The sequence below is a fragment of the Canis lupus genome, chromosome 8 (assembly GCF_003254725.2).
Source record: "Canis lupus dingo isolate Sandy chromosome 8, ASM325472v2, whole genome shotgun sequence".
Lineage (NCBI taxonomy): Eukaryota > Metazoa > Chordata > Mammalia > Carnivora > Canidae > Canis > Canis lupus.
Window position 1 is genome coordinate 23,995,608 of NC_064250.1, and position 27,407 is coordinate 24,023,014.

Sequence of the window (27,407 nt, forward strand, 5' to 3'; positions counted from 1 at the left end):
GGTGGTAAGATCCAGCAGAGATGACATCTTCATATGCTTTAGTTAGCTCACTATATTTTATCTAATATCACATTTCAGGTAGCAAAAACAAAATTTTCTTTTAAAATAAGAACTTATGAATAAAAATTTTTATTACCAATGAGCAAGTTTTAATTAAGTCTGAAACATTTTAATCATAATATTTACAATTGCTTTTTAGGTAATTCACAATGTCCAGTTTCTTCTTTTACTAACATGAACACTCCAACTATTAAACTAACTTTACCTAGAATGAAATAATACTGAAAAGGAATAAAAGGAATATGTCCTTTTAATGTATGTCTAACCTTAGCTCAAAAATCACACAAATTTACTTTATTATATAGGGTATAAAATAATTTACATGATTACCCAAAATTTAATACAAACTTAATATTCTTTTGATACATTGGAAGACAAGTATTGATTGATCAAAATCAATCAGTATTGATTATACTTCTAATTTATTTTATGCTAGGTCTATTGTTTTCCTTTGACTATTTGTAAACCAATGGTAAGCCAAAGACAAAATTGAGTTTAACCACACATATAGTTAGTAAATAAATACAAAGAAGAAAAAACACTCTTTCTGCTATTAAGAAAATCAAAGCAGGTGTTGGTTAACAAGCAATTTTTGTAGACAGAAATACGTATTAATATTAATATTTGCAATTTGATGTTAAAAAGCTAGTTAAGATTTGTCACTTTATTACTTAAACACTCAAAATAACCAACCTCTTCACCAAATCTTCTTGAATTCACATAAACTTCTAATTTTATAGGCACATAAACTGTTTTAACTACTAAATAATTTTGTCTTGAAAATAAATGAATAGTTCTAACTATAGCAGACAAGCTACTCAAAGTATGTTCCATGGATATGTACACTTTAATTCTTATATTGATTAAGACTAAGATCCCTTGATCAAAAATATACAAACGGTGAAATATTTAGAATCTTACCTGTAACAAGAAAGCTGCATCTCCCAGCTCCCGCCTCATTTATGATGCTACAATTATAAACCCCATAGTTTTCATTGGAAAGACTCTTCACTGGGTACTCTGTGTACTCTTGAGAGTCAAACTGACCCGTCCGTAATAATTTATTGCCCAAGCGCCATTCATAGGTCAGCACCCGTATTGGATAGGCTCTCAGGACCCGGCAGCTCATAGTAACACTTCGGTCTTGTCCTTGCCGGATCTCCAGGAATGCTGGTTCTACAGCAGGAGGATCTGTAGAAGACAGGTTACAACAGATGAAACACACGGTTTGCAATAAGCCAAGAAGTTATTTTTAAGACACATCTAGCAACAGGGAAGGAGTAAGAAGTGGTTGGAGAACAATAGCCGGCATTTCAACTTGGGATGGGAAATGGGAAGCATCATTCACTGACTGTGGGCAGTGAATGAGATTCATTACTTTAAAAAAAGCATTTGCAGGTGAAAGTAGCAGAGTTTATTTTTTCTTTCTAGCTACTTCCCAGAACAAAATATATTGATAATGTTTGGTTTACACTGTCAGCAACCAAATGATGCTCTAGGTGTGAAATGTAGTCACCTAACTAGCATGAGACTTTGAAACAGATAAAGCCATTGGTTCAAGTCAGTGAATTCTAACTATTCCCAGTTTGGCTTCAGAATATCCATTATTTAATAGAATATGTAACCCAAGGATATAATGTATTTCCTAAACTATCTGGTCTGAACTTATTTGACTAATAGTCATAATATTCATGTGTAAACCTTAAGCAAAATTTGCAAATTATACCACATGTGGACATGGTTTCTAAGTCACTGCAAAGACTCACTTATCTGTTTTAATTGTGATTTTTTCCATATAATTAAAACTTGCTATATTAGGTCCTAACCTTTTTGTTTTGACAGAAAGATTTCTAAAAAGTGTTACATACTTCTCATTAGGTAGCATATGCAAAATATAATCCTTTTCATAATGACTCTCAATAGTTAAAATAAATAACAATTACTTCCTGGGCAGCAATGATGGGATTCATTTAATCATATAAACTATGTGACAACTCAGTATTGCCCTTTACAGCACAATCGCATCCTTGAGTAGATGTGTATGACACCCTCTTGAGTTGTGCAGTATAAATGCTGTACAACTCTATTTGGCATCCCTTCCATCAAAATGCTAAAATGTCTTAGGACTGCCACAACAAATGTGCCTTCTGGTAATCTTTACATGTTATTCCATCTACCTTTTATACTCTTGCTGTCCCTTATCATTGTCGATCTGTTGAATTACCCTTCTTGCTTCTTCAACAACTATGTCTCCCACTAACTCTAATTTTATTCAAAAATCTGATTTTTGAGCTCTTTCTATGTAAGTGCTAAGAGTTTTTTAAAAAATGAATGAGAAAAAAATCCTATTTCTAACACAGTAGGCAGATATTTAAATAGTTGCCAATAGTTTTGATTAACAAAATTGCAGGACAAAAAAGATAATTCTAGGTTAGAAATAAAAGAAGTGAATAACACTATGAGTATTGACAAGGCAAGGCATCTTTGTCTTCCAGGATATATAGGATATAGGTGAAAACCTGAAAAGCAAGTACACTGAGAACAATGGAGTCTGGAGGCCAGAAAGTTGTAGTTGATAAACCAAATTTTCTGGAATTTAATAATTCAGAAGTAGGGAAATTTGGAGTGATTATAGGATCAGAGATATACTCATTGAAATGGAAAGATGAAATGGAGGAGAGATTAATGATACTAGAGTCAAATGCAAATATGTTAAGTGAATACACATTTACTCTCATTATATTTGTATTTGTCTAACAGTGCAACTGCTTATCTTTCTTCTTATAAATTTGTTTTTAAACGACAAAGGTCAAAATGTAATTAATTGTACTTACCAGGGTAATATCCTAAAATACTATTTACTTTTTGTATGAATGATTTTCTGTGGGAATTCTTTGAATGTATCTGACCTATTAGATTATTCAAATAATGGATTTTTTGGCACCATGAATGTGTCATTCATCCAAATCTAGAAGATTCAGTCCACCCATTTATTAACAGCCTACAAAAGCTAGTGTTAGGTTAAATATCTTCAAACACAGGGTGTTTTCAAAATTTCAACAGAGACTGAGTTGGAAAACAACCCTAAATGAAAGTAATCATTACTGCTATTTAATAGAATGCCCAAACTACTTGGATTCTGGGGTGGTTCCTTAATCCCAAAATAAGCGAGAAAATGTGAAACTGAGCACACTCAATGTAATACAGTTACATCTGCCTATGGAAAACTTCTGTGATGTAAGGCTCACTTTAGCAAACTAGGTATTAATGAGCTCAGCATTTCATTCCTTGGAATACCCAGTGAGAAGAATAGACCTTCACAGTTAGGATTAAATGGTGTGGTATAAAGACTTCAAATATGATGAAAGAAAGCTTTAGATGTGAAAAAAGTTAGAGTTCACTATTCTGATAAAATTAGTGTTTCATGGTGCAAGAGTTATTCAGTATGCTGTATTATGAAATATTTAATTAAGAAACTGTAAATAAAAAAAAATGTTATGAGGAAAACCCCACTTAGGAAAGATTCTTTAGAAGAAATAAATAGGTAATTATGTTTTGTTCATTTGAACAAATGATTCTAAAATTATACCATTACATTCTAAAAATATACCATTATACTATACCAACTGTATTCATTTACATTAGCAACTTCTGGTTCAAAAGTTTCCTTGTCAAACCATCTCCCTACATATATACTGAAGAGCAATGGTAATAAAAATAATAATTATATATGTTGATATTGAATATTTCCTAAGTTCTAGGTATTGTGTTATTTAGTCACATGATTTATCTTTTTATAATAGTAACCATTTTAAAGAAGACAATGAAGCACTGGCAAGTTAAGCAAAGTCATGAAGCTATAAAGTAACAGAATAAGGATTCAAAGAAGTCAACTTGACTCCAGAGACGAGGCTCTTAACTATGACCTGTGCTTCATTCTTTTCAATTACAATGCTACCAAATTTTCATGATTTAGTGCTTTCCCACAATATTTCCTTTGAAAACATTGGTTATTACAGTTATCAATTAAAATAGACCTTGGTAAAAGGCACTGAGGTGGGCACTTGATGGGATGAGCCCTGGGTGATATTCTGTATGTTGGCAAATTGAATAAAATAAAAAATAAATTTATAAAAATAAATAAATAAATAAATAAATAAATAAATAAATAAATAAATAAATAAAATAGACATTGGTCTATTCACAATATCATTTAGAATGTATAAATTGCATAGGTCAAAAATGGAAATCATGTTTTATGGAAAGTAGAAAAGTGTTGCAATAAAACTGCTAGATTAAAGAAAAAATGTTGTTAATGATGGATTTCAAACCAGATTCAAAATGTAGTGTATGTTACAAAGCACTTCAAGTAAATAAATTTCTGTCTTATACATATATTAATGTATATGATGAGGGCATGTAGAAGATTAGCTATCTGGAAGTAAAAGTGTAACCCTTTAAAGTTATTAAGGATTTTCACTGAGATAAAAATATTAAGTAGAAAGTGCTCACAATTAGGTTTTTCGCATTTACTATTCTTGTATCTACTGGTTCCAGATTGTCTGGCAAGTGTTCTAAGTAGGGTTTGGTTCTAAATCTTTAAATCCATATATAAATGTCTAACTTATTGGAAAGAATAATCCATGAAAACACCAAACTATATAGAAATGTGTATTTGTGTTTATTTCTTCATAAGGGGATCAGAGAGGAGTCCATGACTTCTTTTAACCCAGTGTATGAATAAAAATTCACATGCACCTCTTTCACTTGGCCTTTTCTGAGCTACTTCCTTTATAATAAACTGGTAAATTTAAGGAAAGTGTTTTCCTGAGTTCAATAAGGTGTTTAGCAAATTATCAAGTTTGGAAGGGGAGGAGGTCATGGGAACTCTCAAAGCTATACCTGGGTGGTTAGAGGTATGGGTGGCTATTGGGAATTGTATCTGGTGTCTGACATGCAGGTAATCTTGCAGGACTAAGCCCTTTAACTTGTGGGATCTTTACTAACTTCAGGCAGTTAGTGTTGGAATTGAATTGAATTTTGGACTCCTAGAGGTTTCAAAGAATCAGAGAATTGCTGCTGGGAAACACACTACTTATTTGGTGTCAGAAAGAACAAGAGAATTGCTAACCAAGTCTTAAGATAAGTCCAATTTATTCAGCAGAGAAAGATATGAAAAAAGATGGACTTAGAAAAATATATCAAGAAGTTTATAGGGTTTGGCTAAGTGTATATTAAAAAATGGGGACTGAAACAATACTTATAGTATTAATCTACTCTATGGCTGTGCAAGGACATTTCATGTGACCTCATTTAATCCTTACAACTATCTTAATTATTTATTTTTAATTATTTTTATAGAGAGTATAAGAGCAGAGGAGGACGGCAGAAGAAGAAGGAGAGACTCTTAAGCAGGCTCCCCAGTGAGCATGGAGCCCTACCCAGGGCTTGATCTCAGGGCCCTAAGATCATGACCTAAGTCAAAATCAAGAGTCTGATACTCATCCAAGTAAGGCACCCAGGCACTCCCTTACAGTAATCTTTTAAAGTTATATTATGATCTCCATTTTACATATAAAGAAACTAAATGGGGGAAGTTACATTCTTGAGCATCCCACACATTATGAGTGACAGACTTTAGATCCGAAACTGCTTGATTTCAAAGTCCATGTTCTTTCCAACACAGCAACTTGAGGAAGCAGTATCAAAAGCAAATTACAAATTAGTCTTTAGTATAATGTTAGTCTACCTCAGAAGTTGGCAATATAGGGAAATGTAGTTTAGAAACAAAATCGTCTATAGCATTTGTAAACAGTTGGCAAGAAAGCAACACCAAAGATTTGGTGATACACTTTACAAAATTAGTGTTCACCTCTATCCACATTTTGAGATTGTTGGTAACAATTATTTCACATCCTTAACAGTTGTCTCATCAAGATAGAATTTTGAAGCTACTGCGTAGAACCATTAAATAGTTGCACTATTGAAAATATTTGTATATTTGTATTATTAATGGCACATAATGGATAATGGATAATGGATAATGTATAGAACCACTGCAATTGCTTCCTCATAACAAAAGTGATAGTATACTCAGCACTCCTGTTTTCTGGAAGCTTTACTTTATAAGATTAATAGATACTATTTATTATTTAGCCATCCTGTTTCTAGGCCTAAAAGAAAGTGAAGAATAAACCAACTCTGGATAATCCAAGGAAGTTTTTAATAATCCAACTGATTTATTTATTTGGATACTTTCATCGATGAAATCAGCCCTAAAATCTACTCTGATTTTCCTTGACAGCCTCTTAGAGCCTACTTGTGTGTCCATATAACTCAATAAGCTGGTTTCAAAGCTAAAATACTTCCATAAAACCTGGAAAATTGCCTCATAACCACAAAGTAAAACGATATCTGAGGTTGAGTTCTTAGGGAAGAAGCAGAAGAACTGCAAGAAACTAAATCCTTTAAACCTCAACCCCCCAAAAAATACAAAAAAAAAAAAAAAGATAGAAAAAAACAACCTCAACCCATTTTGTCCTTTGTATTCATTAATGCAAGGAATATTTCAGAAACATAAGCAATAAGGATCATTTCAATAAAACTAGCCTTTTAATTAATTCTAAGTCAACCTAAGCAGAACAACCTTCACAGAAAATGAAATTGCAATATCCACAATTTGTGCTGATGTCTGATTTACAATTCATAGTAAATGAAAAAAAAAGAGTGACTAAATTGGACAAGTTTTGAATCTGGACTACAGACTATGATGTGATGCAACTGTCCTTGTGATTTAAAAATTGATATATGTTATAAAAGTTCAGTTTCACAATTAGCTCAGTTTAAAATAAAACAGAACATAAATAGAATCATTTCTTCAACTACCACCTCAGAATAGGTTTTAGGACTGAAAAAACTGAGGAAACCGTCTAATGTTCACTTGTATATAATAAAAGAAGAATCTGCATTCAGAAGCTGCAGTAGCTTACCAATGATCATGATGCCAATTCTCAAAACTTTTGGATAAGAGCTTACATTTTATATTTAGTTTTAAGTTCAGGAAGTGAAGTTCTTTCTTTCCCAAGAGGATTTACAGTTTCTGATGGAATTAAAGGGAAATTGAAAGATCTATACAGCAGTGGTTCTGACATAGAAGATTAAACTTTGAATAATTTAAAATAAAAATCTTTGAATATTCTTGTGGTTCTGGTATGAAAATAGGATACAGGAATAAAAGATGTGGATTTATAGATATGACTTGAAGGCTCCTCTAGCACATGCATTGGGGATGTTTAGAAAAGAAGACATGACATTGGGAGTAGGAAAGTGAAGTAAGTAAAGGCAAAGCAAGAGAGGATGGTACATACAAACAGATTTGATACAAAAATAAAGGAAACAAAGGGCAAGTTAAGACATTCAATACAGTAGAAGTCCTGCATTTTTAAGGAAGGAGAAATGGTGTTTTGATAAAGCCCCAATTAAGTAAATCATTAAAGCGGTTGGTCTAACAAAAATATATTTAAAATGTTGCATTTTCTATCTGGAAGCCCATTATGTCTAGCCATTTCATATGTTGATTGCTCTTGCTAAATCATAGGATTTTACTTCTGAAAACAGATGTATGCTTTGACAAATGAAACATGAATTCATTTATCCTTTATAAATCAGATATATAGATAACATAGATCATTAACACGATAGTGAACAGAGTATATAAAGAAATTTTCAGAAATAAAGAGGGAGACCCGACAAAGAATTATCCTCGAAGATCTTGATATGAAATAATGAAGCCTAATCTAGGCTAAAAGTGTATGATGTGTTGCTATGGTCTTGGTAGAAAGGAACTATAAAAAATGGACTTCAACACTGAAAACGTTAGAGAGTAGAAGTTGCAGAGTTTTCAGTTTTTGCTCTTGGTTTATGATATCATTCAAATAGTGTTTTTATATTTAGTAGATACTTTAGTTATCTTTCTTTCAAGGCTGAAAACATTCTTTATGTACATGTATTTATACATAAAATATTTTCAACAAAAACAATAAACAAATAAGAAAACCAAAATGATTATAATTCCAGTGGGTACAAAACTGTATCATCAAATAGAGTTGTAGTTCCAATATGCAAATAAGATATATTGTTTTAATTTACTTGCCTGCCTTATCATAACAAAGATAAACACTCTCATGAAAAAAATTGTTAAGAACCACTCATAGCCAGAAAGTACTTAAATTAATATAGCATTCTAATCTAATTTGGGCATCAAAAATGGCTTCTTCATTTACTATAATTTGACAAAAATATTTAGTAATCCATAGGCCCCTCTGATATGTGGTTTTTCACAATCCAGTTTCAGTTACCTGCAGTCAACCACCAACCCTGAAGGATCTGATCTTTCTGACATAAAGTCAGACAGAAGGACAATAGCAGTCTAATGGTACATCACAATGGCTGTGTCATTCACCTCACTTCATCTCACATCATCACAAGAAGGGGAGTACAATGTAATATGATACTTTTTGAGAAACAGAAAGAAGAACAGAAAAAGAGAGAGAAATCACATTCACATAGCTTTTATTACAGTATATTGTTATAATTGTTTTATTTTATTATTAGTTAACTTATTTACAATTTACAATTTTTAAATTGTAATTTTTAAATTTAAAATTTTTAAATTTAAAATTTTTAAATTTTAAATTGTAATTTTAGAATTTACAATTTTTATGGTAAACTTTATCATAGGTATCTACATATAGGAAAAAAAAGCATCAGAATATAGGGTTTGGCATCATCTATGGTTTCAGGCAACCACTGGGAATCTTGGAAGTATCCCCTGTGGATAAGGAAACACTACTATAGATGCTAATAGTCAAGAAGTACATTAAATATCATTCATGTAGAAATGGGAGATATAGGTAGTGATTTAGACAGCCCTAGTTATAATATTGACATAATTACAGGGATCTCTAGTGAATGCTTTCAAGATATACTATATACTTCAAAATAGTTAATAATGACCTAAAAAAGACTCCATATTTTTTCACTGCATTTCACATAGTAGTAATGACAAAAGAAGCAAAGCTCTTTTTAATATGCTGCAAATTCTTGTATATCAAAAAACTATACATCTGAAGTTTCAGCTTCTGTGATTATTGTTGGTAACAGAGGGATAAATGCTTTCATTGCTTCTGCCAAGCGATAGTTGCTGCATTTGCAAACATTGGGAAATGTTACAGAAGCCCCATTAAAAAGTGCCAAATCTTTCTTAAAGAATGATTCAAAGATGTAAAACAGTATTTATATCCCTATTCACACACTTTGAAATGTTTTTTGGTAATTGTACATTTATATTAAATACTGAGTTTGCAAAATAGGTCCTTTCCCAGAGTTTCTGTAGGTAGATACATTGATTGAGATGTAAACACATTTGTGTTAGTGTTTGACTTTGTAAAATGTCTGTATTTCAGATTGAAAAATTCTGACCATCTCTGAATTTAAAAGCCCTCATTATTTTTCCTTGAAGCCCCCCACATATTCATGTCAATAAATAAATATCTGTTGAGAAAAGGAATTATGTGAAGCACCATGTAAGACTTGGAATCTGAACTGATGATAAAAAATGAAAAATAGAAGGATGTATACTTATTAATACAGCTATATGCAAATCAGTGTGTCAGACACTGTGAGAAATAAAAGTCCCTACCTCATAGAGCTTATAGTCTAGTTGGAGAAGATAAGGTTTAAATATATGAATATTTAAATAGCATAATGGATAAGTTTAATAGAGCTTGAAAAAGGCCAAGTGGTGGGTGTGAAATAAATGGTATAAAGATTTAATGCTTTAAGGAGAGCGTCACTGGGGATGGAATCATTTAAGTTTTCATAAGGTAGCTTTTAAACAATCTTATGAGTAAACAGAGAGGAAGGAGCCACGAAAATTGCACAAAAGTAACACTGTGGAAAGATGCTGGGACTGAAAATACAGGCATTGTACCCTTCTTGAACTTTTACTTAAAATATCTGGGTCTCAGTTCATGCAAAGATTTGGATTGACCACAGAAATGAATGATTCTGTCAACAAAATTAGAGGTGGCAATCCCAAAAGCATGTTGACTACAGTGATGGTCAAGACGGTATGATTTTCAGTGCAGCATAGTGTCAGAGGTTGAGTAATATTTGATAGGTATCGAACAAGATCCATGCATTCAATCATTCAAAGTATTTGAACATAACTTAAAAATCAAATCTTCTTTGGGCATTGTATTCCAGAGTTATGTCAGACACAAGTCCCACTCTCAGATCCCACTTGCAGTTTTCCTCAGTGAATAAGACATACTCAGTAGTGACTGTAATGCAAGACACAGTGTCATACAGGCGCTAGCATGGAGACAAGGTGCATAACCATGTAATTAATCTCCTAAAGCTTGCATAAGAGGTCCCTAAATTATTAAATTTATATGAATTTTGAAATATGTAATTATTGGCTTACAAATTAGTTTTAATATATTGATGGAAGAAAAATTTAGTTTCTTTTAAAACTAATTAAAATATTTTTAAAAGTATAACACATATCCATATGCATTCCTGAAGACATTTTAATATTATATTAAAGAAATATTAAAATAAGCAGAATAATCATTTTGAGTATATAATCATGTATCTAATTTCTTAACTGAATACGTTTTTATTTTCAATTTATTTTTATTTTTTTATAAATTTTTTTTATTGGTGTCAATTTGCCAACATATAGAATAACACCCAGTGCTCATCTCATCAAGTGCCCCCCTCAGTGCCTGTCACCCAGTCACCCCCCACCCCCACCCTCCTCCCCTTCCACCACACCTAGTTCGTTTCCCAGAGTTAGGAGTCTCTCATGTCTGTCTCCCTTTCTGATATTTCCCACTCATTTTTTCTCCTTTCCCCTTTATTCCCTTTCACTATTCTTTATATTCCCCAAATGAATGAGACCATATAATGTTTGTCCTTCTCCGATTGACTTATTTCACTCAGCATAATACCCTTTAGTTCCATCTACGTCGAAGCAAGTGGTGGGTATTTGTCGTTTCTAATGGCTGAGGAATATTCCATTGTATACATAGACCACATCTTCTTTATCCATTCATCTTTCGGTGGACACCGAAGCTCCTTCCACAGTTTGGCTATTGTAGACATTGCTGCTATAAACATCGGGTTGCAGGTGTCCCGGCATTTCATTGCATCTGTATCTTTGGGGTAAATCCCCAGCAGTGCAATTGCTGGGTGGTAGGGCAGATCTATTTTGAACTCTTTGAGGAACCTCCACACAGTTTTCCAGAATGGCTGCACCAGTTCACATTCCCACCAACAGTGCAGGAGGGTTCCCCTTTCTCCACATCCTCTCCAACATTTGTGGCTTCCTGCCTTGTTGGTTTTCCCCATTCTCACTGGTGTGAGGTTGTAACTCATTGTGGTTTTGATTTGTATTTCCCTGATGGCAAGGGATGCGGAGCATTTTCTCATGTGCGTGTTGGCCATGTCTATGTCTTCCTCTGTGAGATTTCTCTTCGTGTCTTTTGCCCATTTCATGATTGGATTGTTTGTTTCTTTGGTGTTGAGTTGAATAAGTTCTTTATAGATCTTGGAAACTAGCCCTTTATCTAATATGTCATTTGCAAATATCTTCTCCCATTCTGTAGGTTGTCTTTTAGTTTTGTTGACTGTATCCTTTGCTGTGCAAAAGCTTCTTAACTTGATGAAGTCCCAATAGTTCATTTTTGCTTTTGTTTCTCTTGCCTTCATGGATGTATCTTGCAAGAAGTTACTGTGGCCAAGTTCAAAAAGGGATTGCATTAAACGTGTAAATTGCCCTGGGTAATATTGACATTTTCACAATATTAATTCTTCCAATCCATGAGCATGGGATATTTCTCCATCTCTTTGTGTCTTCCTCAATTTCTTTCAGAAGTGTTCTGTAGTTTTTAGGGTATAGGTCCTTTACCTCTTTGGTTACAAAATCAATGCCCAGAATTCAGTGGCATTTCTATACACTAACAATGAGACTGAAGAAAGAGAAATAAAGGAGTCAATCCCATTTACAATTGCACCCAAAAGCATAAGATACCTAGGAATTAACTGAATACTTATCTGTCATTAATATTTATTTAATAAATATATTTCTCCATATGATCTTTTTATTTTGAATTTTTCCTAAAGTTTCCTATAATTTACATCACAGTTGCATTTTATGATCAACAAATTTCAATTAAGGTAATATTCAATTTACTTTTCTCTGTCAATCAGATTACTATTAAGAAAATAGTCTCTTTAAATGTGCTTCCAAAGGAGCACTATCAAAATACTGCTACCAAAAGCAGAGATTTCCTAAAGTGCCAAAGATTTAAAAATTAAATGTCACACATTCGAGTGTTTGTTTCATTTGTTCAGTCTCCCTTTGCTGTGTAGGGATGAATTTCAATATTTTCCTGGTTGCAGGCCTTACTTTCAGTAATGTCACTGTACTGAAAGTTTCAAAAGCCAAAGTTTTTGGCACTCCACACATTGAAAAAATTAGTGGCTGTATGGTACTTTTCACTAACATTATATTTGTTATTCATGCCATTCAAAACAGAGAAGAGATGATGAGAGTTTTTTTTTGTGTGTGTGTGTGGGGGGGGATGATGAGAGTTTTGATTAATTCTCTTCTTCATCCAGCAAAATGCTGCCCTCAAAGTACCCACTGAAGTGTTCAATAAAATTAGTTTGAATATTAATTTATAATTAATACAGAACTAAGAGTATCACTAATAATAAGTATACACATAAGGAAGGCTATAAATATATTAGTAACAATATAGGTATATTATTGTAATAAGACACATCAAAATATTTTTCATGATTCCACTGAACATTTCAAATCAAATCTCTGACTTCCAACTCTTGGAAGTATTCCTAGCTAGCCTCCACATCCTTAGCCTTCCTTCTTTACTTATTTTCTCAAAAACAAGAAAGTATACCCAGTATTTAATTTCCCTGGTGTGAAACTAAGTATCTGGCATGCATCTCCAATTCCTCAAACATGTATTCCAATTCCTAAGGAAATAAAAATCAGGAATGATAATCTCTTGGGAAGTGTTAACAGTCATATTTCCACTTTTAATTTATTTTTATGAATTTTTATAAATCATTTCACAAGGTTTCCTCAAGATTTCTTGCTTCACCTTTACCTAACAATAATCTTCCAAAAATAACTTTGGCCCAGATTTTGGATTAATTTATAATGAATGGCCTCATTGAAGCTTGTCTATGCACTATGGAATATATCATCTGTTGATTTTGCTCTTTTTTACATATATGTTCCCTCCTCTAAGACTGTTGAGTGAAATGGTCCTATTTATCACACAAATATACAAAATGTAATCAAATCACCCATAATATTTTCACATAGAAAATAAATGGCTCCTGCTCACATATCTATAACCAGCAAATCAATGTCATTATATCCAAATCAAGACAATGGTTTCTAGTGGATATTTGTACCCAATGATCCCCATCACATTCTTCAAGAATCTTTACATAGTCCATTGATTCACCAGCTAAAATCTTACACAGCTGATTAATAACATTACAGTTTCTCCATAAGTATTGAACTGGATCTCCTTTGGCAACCATATCAAAATACTGCAATAGATAAATAGTTGTGATTGCCAACTTGCAAAAGAACTAAGAATTATTTTTAGTGTTCCAAGTTTCTGTTGACAAAAGTACAACCTTTATACATAACTGAAGTTTCTATTTTGCTTTTTCATCCCTAATACTCAACTCACTGGCAAAACTTTAGCAGACTTAATAATAGTCCTTCTAAATTACAGTTAATACTAAAATCTCTAAGTAGGTATTTGCTGAGCTTCTCTTCAAATTTTAAGTAGGAATTGTTCTTTAATACCCATTAGCTTATTTTCTTTTCTTTTCTCATTCATTTTCCCCTTTGGGGCCTTCTGAGGATACTTACAAAGGAATGAGGGAAGAAGAATAGTGTAGAAATTGCTGCAAAGAACCAGAAGTCTCTTTCTGTTGCTGAAGCTAATGGGTTAGGTGACTGGGACCAAGCCACAGACCTTCCATTAGATTCATTTTCCTAGTCTTTACTTTGTGAATTTTAAGTATAGAACTTTTCTGTCTTTATTAATGAGTCCTCATGAACATTAAATGAATTAAGATGTGAAAGCAATTAAAAAGAAGTAACAAAAAATATAAAAATAATGTGGCAGGACATAATTTATCAACGTTTCTACTGATTATTTGATTTGTTTAAGAAATCCAGTACTGATCCTTGAATATAAGTCTTTCTCCTAGAAATCTGTTGAAAGAACTGCACTGACCCTCAAGGGGTATACATTTATATGTAATTACACATCTAGCTTTTAAGTTTTTAGATCCCATGGAAGGCTAAATTGATAAATCAATACCTTGCATTTCCTGTGTAAGTTCCTGCTAATGTTTTACTTTGTTTTAATCTTGGTAAGCATGTTACAGGGATTTATAGTATGGTTAGGCCAGATAAATTTTTTTTTAAGATTTTATTTATTTATTCATGAGAAACACACAGAGAGAGGCAGTGACATAGGTAGAGGGAGAAGCAGGCTCCCTGTGGGGCAGTTTTCTTGAGGGCATACTCATCCCCTCTTGGACTTAACATCTACCTGAAATAACATGTGCTGGCAACAAGGATATTATACATTTACAAAAAAACAAACAAACAAATGAAAATCATTGAATAAACAAACACCCCCCCCCCCCAAAGAAATAGACCACAGTGAGTAAATACACTCAGTGTTAAGCAAATGGAACATGACATCTCTCCCGACAACGGTGCAAACCTCTACATGAATCGTTCATTCTTGACCTGAATAAAGGAATTGGGCATCAGTAAATCTGCTTTCAATTTTTCTGTGATGGTACCATATACAGATCATAAAAATAACACAGGATGAAGTCAAGGAACACCTCCATGAACCTTACATAATTTCAATAATCAGGTATTCAAGTGAAACAGGAGACAGATGATGTAGGAAACACAGATCTTATCAACTTATCCTACTGCATTAACACTGCTGTTTCCATCTTATCAAGTAACCATTAGCTATCTGCAGTTGGGACCTTTTTTTTTTTCTGGGAAAAAAAAATAAAACTTCAGGCTTTCTTGGGTTTCACAGATTGCTCCATCCATGTAATTCATCAAGAGATAATATCGTGAATATTATCTTTGCCTACTAAAAAGCATCACTATATTTTGATAGTTTTGACAGCCTGGGGAAGCTTGCTGGAATATCAGGTTCCAAGTGAGTATTAGCACACTGCAGTGCTCACAGACTATTGTTTTTACCTTATGGTGTTGGCACTTGGCACAGAAACAAAATAACAGATGGCACACAGATATCAATTGTTTTTCATTCAAGAACAGTGTCACATACAGAACTCAATTATGCAAAAATGGATACAGAAGCCCTTTGTACAAGAAGTTTTATCAGCTACCTCTACATCTGTGCCTTTATTATTTGTATCAACAAAACCTCTTTAGGGATTTTTTCTGAGGTTAAGCTACTCCCTTTAATTATAAAGCACTGGGGTGCTTTGCTCAACACTAATGACCACATAAAATGGAAGAACAATATTGAAGGCTGACAGCCTGAGCATCTGCCAACACTGATCCCAGAATATACCCAACCACATTCCCTGAAAATATTGATGTAAGATTTTCTGATTTCATCTATAGGCTGATTAAATTCATGTTTAACTTGCTAGAAACTAGGAAGTCTTAAACAGGGTGTTTAGAAAAGAAAATTAGAGTCAATGGACATCATCCACCCAAAAGACACGAGAACGAGATGTTTAATGTGCTATCTTAGTTCTTTTACAAACATACTGGCAAATTGTCTGTCCCAAATTATCAGCAGTAAACTGGTCCTAAGTGACTGCCTAGGACCAATTTAATTATTGAAGCCAGTAGAACTGAGTAACTTATTTTATACTTCTTAGCATAATCTGTCAAGAATTCTGATTTTCTATCAGAAAATAGTTAGAAGCCTTGGTTCTGAATGCTTTGATTTTCCAGGAGCATTCTGGGAGGAGGATGTTATGACTCTTAAAGGCAATGGATCACATTTACTCAAAGTAGCTTTAGTTTGATTTTAAACCATTAAACTGATTTTCACAATTCTGTCCCTGTTTGTTTATCATTTATCTATCTATCTATCTATCTATCTATCTATCTATCTATCTATCATCTATCGTAATAGTTCATGATAGTTGAAGTAAATTTCTTAAAAGTTGAGATATCTCAACATATTTTAAGAAATTTACTCACAGAAAGCTTATCTGTAGTATCATTCTCAAAGACAGTTCTCTCAAGTAACTGATTAAAGTATTAATAGGCTCAAGGTGAATTTTTGGGAAAAGGCTGGCAAAACAAACAAGGCTAGATTTCTCATTGCTAATTTATAAGTCTATGTGATGAGTCAACTTCGTTATTATTGGAGCAATGTCACAAATTGTTTTTGTGATCTGCTCTGCTAAAATATAACTAAGAATTTGACATAAAAATGTCTAAGTTAAAAAATATCACTATCCACATGCAATTATGATACCCACAAGATTTATTCTTTATCAGGAACCATGGAGCAGTTTAAGATATTCTCTCTTCACCCTTGCACACTGTTGGTGGAAATGTAAATTGGTGCGGTCACTGTGGAAAACAGTATGGAAGTTCCTCAAAAAATTAAAAATAAAAATACCACGCGATTCAGTAGTTCCACTACTGGCTATTTACCTAAATAAAATAAAAGCACTAATTTGAAAAGATATATGCACCCCTATGTTTATTGCAGTATTATTTACAATAGCCAAAATATGGATACAAATTCACATGTCAGTGGATACATGAAGGAATAAAGAAGATATGGGATATATATACAATGGAATATTATTCAGCCATAGAAAAGAATGAGATTTTGCACTTGCAACAACATGGGTGGAAGTGGAGGGTATTATACTAAGTGAAAGAAACCAGACAAAGAAAGATAAGTACCATATGGTTTCACTTATTTGTGGAATCTAAAAGACAAAACAAATAAACAAATAAAAGCAAAACAGACCCCTAAATACAGAGAACAAACTGGTGGTTGCCAGAGGGAAGTGGGTGGAGAGATAGACAAAATACGTGAAGAGGAACAGGAGGTATAGGCTTCCAGTTATGAAACAATAAACCATGGGAATAAAAGGTACAACATAAGGAATGTAGTCAATGGTATAACTGCATTGTGTATCATAATACACTTGTGGTAAGCATAGCATAACATATATAGATTTGTTGAACCACTATGTCATATACCTGAAACTAATGTAACATTGTATTTCAACTACATGTCAATAGAAAAGCACTGTGAATTAGTAATTATTGGGGAATTACTGAATTCTGTAAATTAAAGGAATAGAAAATCTTTAAAGAGAGAGATTCTCTCTATGCATATGAGCATAAAATCTATTTTCTAAGCCTTCCAGAGTAAAAATGCAGCAACGTGACAATCACCATATCAATAAACTGCGAATGAATTTACCTTGATGATCTGAAAAAAGAAAATCATTTTAAAGAGCAATACTACCATATGTGAAAGATTTTCTTTAATTAGTCTCTTAAATATGCATAAAATTCACAGAAAGATTAGAAAAATGGTACTCATTTCCTTTAGAACTAGCACCCTTGTACCCAGGGGAAACGAGTGCCAATGATATTTACCAAATTCCTATTATGTAATTGACATTTTAACCTGGATTAAATGAAGTTAAACGCAGTAATATAACATCATTAGGGCCTCAAAAGAGGACATCCTCCATACTGATAAATCATTATTTCTTGCAAGGTAAGGGAAGTAAGTACGGCAAAGGGTATCAAGACAGAATGCTCTTGTGTGTGTGTGTGTGTGTGTGTGTATTTACTATAGAAGTATGCTAGCTATTTATGCCATAGATTACAGAATGTGATGGTGAAAGGAAAGATAAATAATAGTCATAATACCATGTCATATATCATAAAAACAATAATAAAAAGTGGACAGTATCATTGAGGAGAGGAAAAGTAAAGACCAGAGTAGACAGAAACTAGAAACTATTAATTGTGATATTATGTAAGAGTTCCTGCCAGTCATGGAGATGGATTAGAAAAGAAGTCTGAGAGGAAAGTCTCTACTTTAAAAGTAGAAATCAGACTGAATCTTTTCAATAAACTACCTATTGGATTTCTTGAAGAATCTCATAACATTCCAACCATCTGGAAAAAAACTAAGAATATACTTTGTAGCCCTTCAGAGAAAATGCTGTCAGCATAGCATTCTGGTCAAGAAAAAGGTTATTATCAAGAGTTTAAAACCAAGAAGTAAAGAGGTTGTGATGACCACCAAAAACCAATCATATATGTCAAAACAGATTTTGAAAAAAAAACCCAGATTATTAAAAGTTCAAAATATGATTTCACTAATATGTAGACTCTAAAAAATGAATACACAAATTAACAAAAAGTCGAATCAGACCTATAAATACAGAGAACAAACTGATGGTTGCCAGAAGGGAAGTGTCAGAGAGAGAGGGTGTGTGGGGATGGACAAAATGGGTAAAAGAGGAGTGAGAGATACAAGCTTCCAGTTATGGAATGAATAATTCATGGGAATAAAAAGCACATCAAAGGAATAGAGTTAATAGTATTTGAGCAGGATTGTATGGAGACTGATGGTAGCTACATTTATAGTGAGCATGGCATAATGTATACATTTACTAAATCACTGCACTGTGCACCTGAAACTAATGTAACATTGTGTGTCAACTATACTCAAACATTTTTCAGAAAAGAATTATGACATAAATTGGCATCAAAGGGATATCAAACGCTCAAAGGATGCAAGCTGAGAATCCCAATATTTCAAATCAATAAGCTCATTCATTTAAACACTCCCTGTCTTCTGTCTTTGTCATTCCTTATTCTAAACACTTGTTCTGTCTTTCATCTTCCTTCCTCTGATCATAATCATGAAAGTAGAAGGAAGGAATACAAAAGAAGACAAACTAAAGAGCTCACTCCCAAAAAGGCATTCTGCTCTCTCACCTGGCCACTATACCCTCCCCATTCCTGTCAGATTACACTCCTCTATTTGTCCACCACTTTGAATTTCTTCATACCTATCCCCCTCTCTATTTCCTATTGTTCCGTGTTTTTCTTCTCCTTTATTTTTTTTTCTTACAACCCTCACCTTCCAATTTCTCAATGAAATTTGTAATTTCAGCATAAAGACAGTATTAGCATAAAAGGAAAAAGGAATGTGGAAGTGGTTCCAAATAAGCATAAAAACAGTAAATATAATTCTTGAAAATGCCATAAGCAATATGTTATTTCATTATAAAGTACATAAACTGATTTACTGTATCTCTAATGAACTTTCTCTTCAAAAAAAGACTACATCTCAAATTCTTATGACATATTCTCACTACTGTCATAGTGAAGATGGGTTTTTAAGATGGTACTAGTTAGCAAAACTATGTAGGTATGTGGGAGAGGACTTGTCTTTGCCCTTTTTCTGTAGGGTTGATAAATCTGTCCTCACATTCATGGTGGGTGAGTTGTGTTGATTATTTCATAAATTATGAGAAATAGGAATGAGAATCTGGGTCAAATAAAAAGCAGCAGAAAAATTGAGGATTTATATTTACCTTACAGGACAAGAAAAAGGAACTGATGGAAGAAAAAAACCAAGTAAAGTAGCATAATTCTAGCTCCACAGTTCAAACAGCTGCTGTCATAAAGTCTAATTTGAACATAAGCAACTTAATAGAAATGTAGACACCAGGAGAGCAAAGGTTAGATTCTGACATGTTGGCTGATAGAAAGGCTGCTGATGCTGTGTGTGGTGACAGTAATGTTTCAGAAGATCCAGTGTAGGAGTCTGACACAGGAGTAGGCATAGTATGGACAGGAAAAAGCTAACAAGTAGCAGAAGGACTCACAGAAAACTAAATACTAGTGAAGACAATGAACAGGTACTGCCTTCAAATGTACTGGCAAGGATATCACATATAAGCTGGGAAGAGAGATGGATGGAGCAGAACTTGAAGAAATCGCTGAAGATCTAATTGACCTGTCTCTTCTTGGGTAAAACTGAAATTTGTGTTCCATAATAATCTTGCCAATAGAAAGAAGATCCATTTCAGAACAGATCCTTTTAGAAGAATGATTTTCAACTGTTTCTCCACCACGATACTTGGAGAAAACTCTCATGTACAACACAATCCCATGTAGTATGAGCTTAGGGACAGGAATTATAAAATGCTACATAATATATGCAGTTCTTATACTGCATTTGTTAACTCTATCCTAGAGAAAGCATATCTAAGGCACAGCCTTAAATTTGCTCTAATTTCTTTTCATTTATATTTAAAAAGCAAGCAAAAGGCATAAATTTCAGTGCTTTATACTAATAGGAAATTACTATAATTCTCTGTCCCATTTTTACTTTTCTTTGTATCTGTCCATATAGCTCTCTGAATTCCAATACCATTACAAATTCTCTATGTTACATAGTTTGCCCTAATTCTACTAGCAGCTCATAGTGGCTTGTTATATCTAGACTGGTTAGGAATACTTGTAGGAAAACGATGGGAAATGGAACTTTCCCTGATATATCAAGATAGGATAGCTGCCGTGAACTAAAAGCACACTTGTGAAGAAAATAGAATAGACATGCTTGGGGAAAATATTTCTTACTGGAGAATGAACTAAAGGTAAATAAAAATACAAGGTGGAAAGCTTATATTTTTAATCTTGGTAGTTGACAGTATGTGACTAATCTTTTTTTCAACATGGCTAGAATTACATAATGTTAGTACTAATGGGAGAAACTAAATATAACATCAGCTTAAATAGTCTGTTGGCAGTAGCTATTCAAAACACATCCAGTTAACTCCTGAGTGGCTGTGCCAATGTGAGAGTAAAAAGTGCAGATAATATGAATAACGGGTTGGTTTTTCTTTCAAAGTAGCTTCCATTTAGATTTTTATCAGAGATGGAACTACATACAGACATTATACATGCTCTACATGATTAGCTACCTCAGATCAAACCAGGTAGTAGAGACCACAAACCATGACTCATCAAGTAGGCCATGAATATTTTTTAGAAATCACAGAATTCTGAGTTGGTAGAAACATTAAAGATCAGCAGTTCAACAACATAGCTCACTTAATGCCCCAATTCCTGTTACTGTGTCCTACTATTCAATTTATCCATATTATGAAACTAAAATTACAGCTCTAAATTTCACATATATGATAAACATTTGCTTTGTCATCTCTCATGGAGGGCAGGCTTTTTTTTTTTACAAAGGATCAGTCCTTAATATAACACAGTGTAGTTAAAAGCTCTAGGTTCAAGTCCAGACCCTATCACTTGCTAGACATATGACCTTAAAATATGTGAACTTAATTTCTCGGAGGCTTCAATTTTCACACCTGTAAAATGAGGATAATAACTGTGCTTAACTCATAGGTCTGTCTTAACAATTAATGATATAGCAGATGTATAGCATTTAATGTATTCCATTGCCCCCCTCTTTGCTAGTTATTGTACAGGTTCTATAGAGCACTAGTCCTGAGAGACTAGTTTATTAGAACATAATAACCCTCACAAGAGTAGGATTTGTTCAAGTTTACTCAATATGGTGGTCCAAGAACTCATTAAATATTTCTTAAGTAAAAATTTTCAAAATAAATTTTGTTTGGAAAATGCCATAGATTCTACTCTCTTGTTAGGAATCTATGATATGCTTTAACGGATAAGAACTGTGGTAAATAAAACTTGTCTATTTTTGTTAATCATTTTCCAAAAATGTTAACCACTCCTTTTTTGAATTTCTGCTAATGTCTAGAGTTGCATGCAATGCACATTGGAAAATGGTGTCTTTGAAAGGTTATATATAAAAAAGTAAGATCAAAGATTTAAAATAATTTCTAGTAAGGATACTAGAATCAGATAGATAATTAAATATAAATTTTATTTGTAAAATGCATCAAATTTTACTTTGTTATATATAGTAATATGCTTAACAATTTAAGTGCTAGAGAACATATAGAAAATCAAGATTCTAGTTATTGATATGTCTCCGTTTATGGCCTCAAATACAAAGAAAGAGGCAGAAAATACAGGAGAAAAAGGTTGTTCATCTTCGTAAAAGATTATGGGATTATGACTACAAGTATCACAGCACATACACTGAATTTGGCTTTTTGCTCAGTAATTTTTTTCTGGCTACCATCTGGTCCTTCTGTATGAAATAAGTAGTGTTAATATATTTAACTTGTTTTATTGGGGTCATATGGCCAGACATTTTTTATTATAATGAACGTACTTCCTGTTCTGTCCTTTAACATGTCTATTTAAAGGTCCGTGGAAATGTCACATACTTCAATAGAAACTTCAGAATACAGAATAATAATAGGAAAGACATCTTCTTTAGAAAGGTCATCTCTTGAGGATTACTTAAACCCCTAATGAAATGTAAAGAAGATCTTATAGTTTTCAGAAAGAAAATAATCAGTATTCTCATTTTGATACGTAGAAAACAATATTTTTGGTCAATGATTGACTTTCTTAGGCTATTTATCAAATAGAACATCTGACAAATGGCTACACCAGTCATCACTCAATAATTTACCCTAATAGTCCCTAATGCCCCTTTCTTTTCATTTGTATCTAAGATTTGAAGCAGCAAAGTTTAATAATTTAGGGCTTTAATATTTATATTATTTGGCAATTTTATATATACTGTGTGGTACAAACAAAAACAGCAATGATATTTTTTTCATGAAAGAATTTAATGATGTCTGTGAGAGCAATTCCAAACATATAGCTTATAGCAGTATCTGATCAATTTTTCTCCTCAGGCTTGAATGTTTCTAATAACAACAAAAGTGAACTTCCTTTATTCACTGAAACTAAAAGGCAGTCATTTTTCCTTGTGATTGCAAGAATGAAGTAGTTAATGTGACTCTGTTTTAGAATAAATTCTTAAGTTTTCAGGTATCTTTGTCCATTCAATACACTAACTTTGCTAGATCATCACCTGTCACATCACAAAGTTCAGTACCAGACTCTCTTAGATCCCATCTGAAGGTTGAAATACAAAAACACAAAAACACCTTGTTATACCTTGGCTTTTTGCCATGGACAAAAGAAAAAAAAAAGAAAAGAAAAAAGTATAATTGCATAATTGATGTAAATAGTATAATTAATTGCTTTCAACTCATGATTCCATGACGTGGTGAGAAAAGCTAGTTGTAAATATATTCTGTCTAACAAGTGAAACCAACAGTTGCGATCAGCAGTTGAGGTATACACTATGACAACAAAACTCTCTCAGTGACAATGATTTAAAATTTGCCAGATAGTTCAAATCCCTGGGTGAGCATGAGCAAAGAAATAAATGGAGAATGATATTCCATGGCAAATCTAACTTAGAATTTCATATTTGAAGGTGGCTGAAAGTTATTAAAGTTCCACTGTGAAATTAAATCTTTATTAAAGAATAGATGAAATTTAAATTCTACCAAAATTACTGGAACATTCATGACAATTTTCTATTTAAATTAATTAGCCAAGGTATGTATGTATGCAAGTATCTATTTATTTATTTATTTATTTAAAGATTTTATTTATTTGACAGAGAGAGAAAACACAAGCAAGGGGAGCAGCAGAGGGAGAGGGAGAAGCAGGCACCCCACTGAGCAGGGTTTGATCCCAGGACCCCAGGATCATGACCTAAGCCAAAGGCAGAGGCTTAACCATTTGAGCCACCCAGGTGCCCCCTAGCCAAGGTTTTTAAACAAAGATGAAAAATCTCACAATTATTTTCTTCCAAGGAGAAGATAATTACCTATAGCTCCATATTTGTTACAATGAATTGCTACAGAACAACTTAACTAATATTTTGTATATACCATAGTAACTGGTGGTAATCACATATGCCTTAAATTTATTACACATTTACAATAGTGCAGTATAGTAATTTTTATTTGTGGAATGTTTTTCTTTCTTTTTTTTTTTAGATTTTTATTTATTTATTCATGAGACACACACACACACACACACAGAGAGATAGAGAGAGAAGCAGGCAGAGACACAGGCAGAGGGAGAAGCAGGCTCCATGCAGGGATCTTGATGTGGGACTCGATCCTGGGACTCCAGGATCACGCCCTGGGCCAAACACAACACTAAACCGCTGAGCCACCCGGGCTGCCCCTGTAGAATGTTTTTCACTCTTGAGGAGAATATTTGGTCATATCATTCTGATACTGATACATTTCTACACTAGCTAGATAGAGACCCGGGTTCTCCAGGAATTTTTATTTATTTATTTATTTATTTATTTATTTATTTATTTATTTATTTATTTTGGAGTGGGAGAGAGGAAGAGAGGGAGGAGCAGAGGGAGGGGGAGAGAGAGAGAATCTTAAGGAGGCTCCATACCCAGGGTGCAGCACGATGTGGGGCTCAGTCTCACAGCCCTGAGGTCATGACCTGAGCTGAAATCAAGAGTTGGACACTTAACCAACTGGGTAACCCAGGCACCCACAGTAATCTTATACTTATTTGTACTTCACTAAAAGCTATTTGGCAGTGAGTATAGTCAGAGAAATTAAATTTGAGCTCAGCTCTAGGAAATGAATTGTGAGACCCAGATAGCTTCCAGAATTGTCCTGATGATTCCTGAGCCATGCATGAAGTTTACTGATGACAAGGTAATATTCCTTGGCTAACCTAATCATGTGAATATTTAAAACTGACAAGGAGAGATGAGTGAAATGAAAACATTTTCAACCAAATATCCTGATATTATAATACTTCTTTCTCCAATAACTGAATTATTCAACCCCAAGTTATATATATATATATTTTTTTATCATACACTAGGAAAGTCCCCTCTGATGAAAAGGATGTTAACTGATTATTAGAAAAAGGAAAACATTTTTTATTTCTCTAGTGGTATGATGATGCAACATATTCTTTCAATAAAATCACATTGTTTATTAAGCATGTTTTTCAACTTTATCCCAGTTATTAATAAATGAATATGAATTATTTAAAAACATCTGAAAACAAATTCACTCTCTCTATCAACATTTATTTGCAGAACTATCCTTCATTACCTAGTTAGGTTCTTAGCTTCAAATACTTCATATTGAATAATCAGTTCCAAATTCTGTGCACTTAAATCACTGTTAATAAATAGTACTTAAAATAAATAAATAAATAATAAATAAATAAATAATTAGTACTTAAAATGAATTTTACACAATTATTACTTTTTTCCTAAGTTGTTCTTACATGTTGGGGTCCATGTTGATTATCTCTAATTAATTCAAGCGTTTTATCTTCCTACTTTAAGAACCTATATAGTAAAAGTGAGGAATTTAGCTGTGTTCTCAGAGAGGGCTGGCCTTCATCCTCAGGCTCTGGAAGGTAAGCCATATCTCACAGAAATGTCTTTGTTCAGAGTGGGAGGAGGCTACAGCAAATAATGCTAGGTTGGTCACACCAGAAAGACCATGTGACCTAGAGTGGGGTCTTTCAGTGACACAGTATTGGTTGACCTGGAGACTGAGTTCAACCATTGGACAATTACTCAATCAACCACTCCTACCTACCCAATGAAGCCTCAATAAAATCTCTAAACACTGAAGCTTGGATAAGTTTCCCTCGCTGGCAACACCCCGTGTAGCAGCTTGTCACATATCAATGCTGGGAGGGTAAAGCATCCTGGTTCCTTGGGGAAGACAATAGAGGCTTCACATTTGGAGCCCTGTATGTCTCTTTTCCTGACTGATTTTAATCTGTCTTTTTCCCTTTAATAAACTGCAACTTTGAATACAGTTACTTTCATTTCTGAGTCCTAGCAAACTGTCCAACTTAAGGGTAGTTTTGGAGACCCCTGAACCAAACACTGCAATCAGTGTCAAAAGTGAGGACAGTCTGCAGAGATCTGTGTCCCCAAACTTCACAATTTGACTAACTCCCAGGCAGAAGTGCTTAGATGATACATCAACTAAAAGACAAAACCTCATACACACACACACACACACACACGCACACACACACACTCAAATACATAACCCAGAAACTCAGTCCAAACATAAAAATGGACCGACAAATATATTTCAGTAACTTACTGCCACAGTGTCATGTGTGCTTCCTCTCATGCTTCTTGATAATATAAATGGATTTTAATAGCTACCTTAAGTGTTAGTGCAAAACAACCTTAGACATAAGAGCACAAACACCCTTAAATATAAAACTTCTAGAACTGAAAGTATTAAGACATTAATTTCATGTCTTAATACAAAAATAACCACATGGCATAGTAGCAAAATGCAATTAAATAAAACTCCCTGTAACCTTTCCATTTTTCTTTTTAAACAGAAAGGGAGATCGATGGGGGATGGGCTAAATGGATGATGGGGATTAGGGAGTGCACCTGGGATGAGCACTGGATGTTGTATGTAAGTGACTAATCACTGCATTCTACTCCTGAAACCAATATTACGCTACATGTTAACTAACTAGAATTTAAATAAAAACTTGAAACAAACAAAAAAAAACTTAAAAATTATTTTTAAAAATGTTATGAAGAAAACAACACAAGAGTATTTCTTTTAATCAGTTCTCTTATTACATCACTTTCAATCCTTGCCTCATTACAGTATTAATTCTTGTGGGTGCATCTACATTTGTCAATACCAATATTAAAAGTATTTGGAATTCCTAATTCCAAATTTAGCCTATGTAGTGCAGAGCAAACCAATATTTCTTAAGTTTCATCAGAGTAGATTGATACTTCTCTGGTCAGAGATGATAGACCATGAAATCATTTTATGAAAAGAATCCAGGACAGCATTAAATGATGAATTATAATTGATAAATTATAATTGAAATTTTATTTTTTAACTTATATTTTTTAGATTTATTTCTTTATTTATTCATGAGAGACACAGAGAGATAGAGAGAGAGAGACAGAGACACAGGCAGAGGGAGAAGCAGGCTCCATGCAGGAAGCCTGACGTGGGACTTGATCCCGGGACTCCAGGATCACGCCCTGGGTGGAAGGCAGCGCTAAACCGCTGAGCCACCTGGGCTGCCCTAATTGAAATTTTAAAGTAAAATTTTAAAAATTCCATTTACTCTGTTTTCATTTATATACTACTAAATCATCATCCACTATATTGACTTATCAAGTCAGTGTCCATTACAACTAGTGAGGGAGATTTTTGGTGCCCAGATCCTA

General features: G+C 33.4%; 1 protein-coding gene across 3 annotated transcripts in view; it reads right to left on the minus strand.

Moving 5' to 3' along the window:
• The window catches only part of MDGA2 (MAM domain containing glycosylphosphatidylinositol anchor 2), a 791,718-nt gene that overhangs the window by 119,289 nt on the left and 645,022 nt on the right, over window positions 1-27,407 (minus strand). For all 3 annotated transcript variants that reach the window (XR_004817749.2, XR_003134750.3, XM_025442520.3), the window contains exon 9: window positions 982-1,251. Coding sequence is in view for 1 of the 3 variants with exons in the window: in XM_025442520.3 (XP_025298305.1) it covers window positions 982-1,251 (270 nt within the window). In the remaining 2 variants the exon portion in view is untranslated. The remainder of the gene's footprint in view (window positions 1-981; window positions 1,252-27,407) is intronic.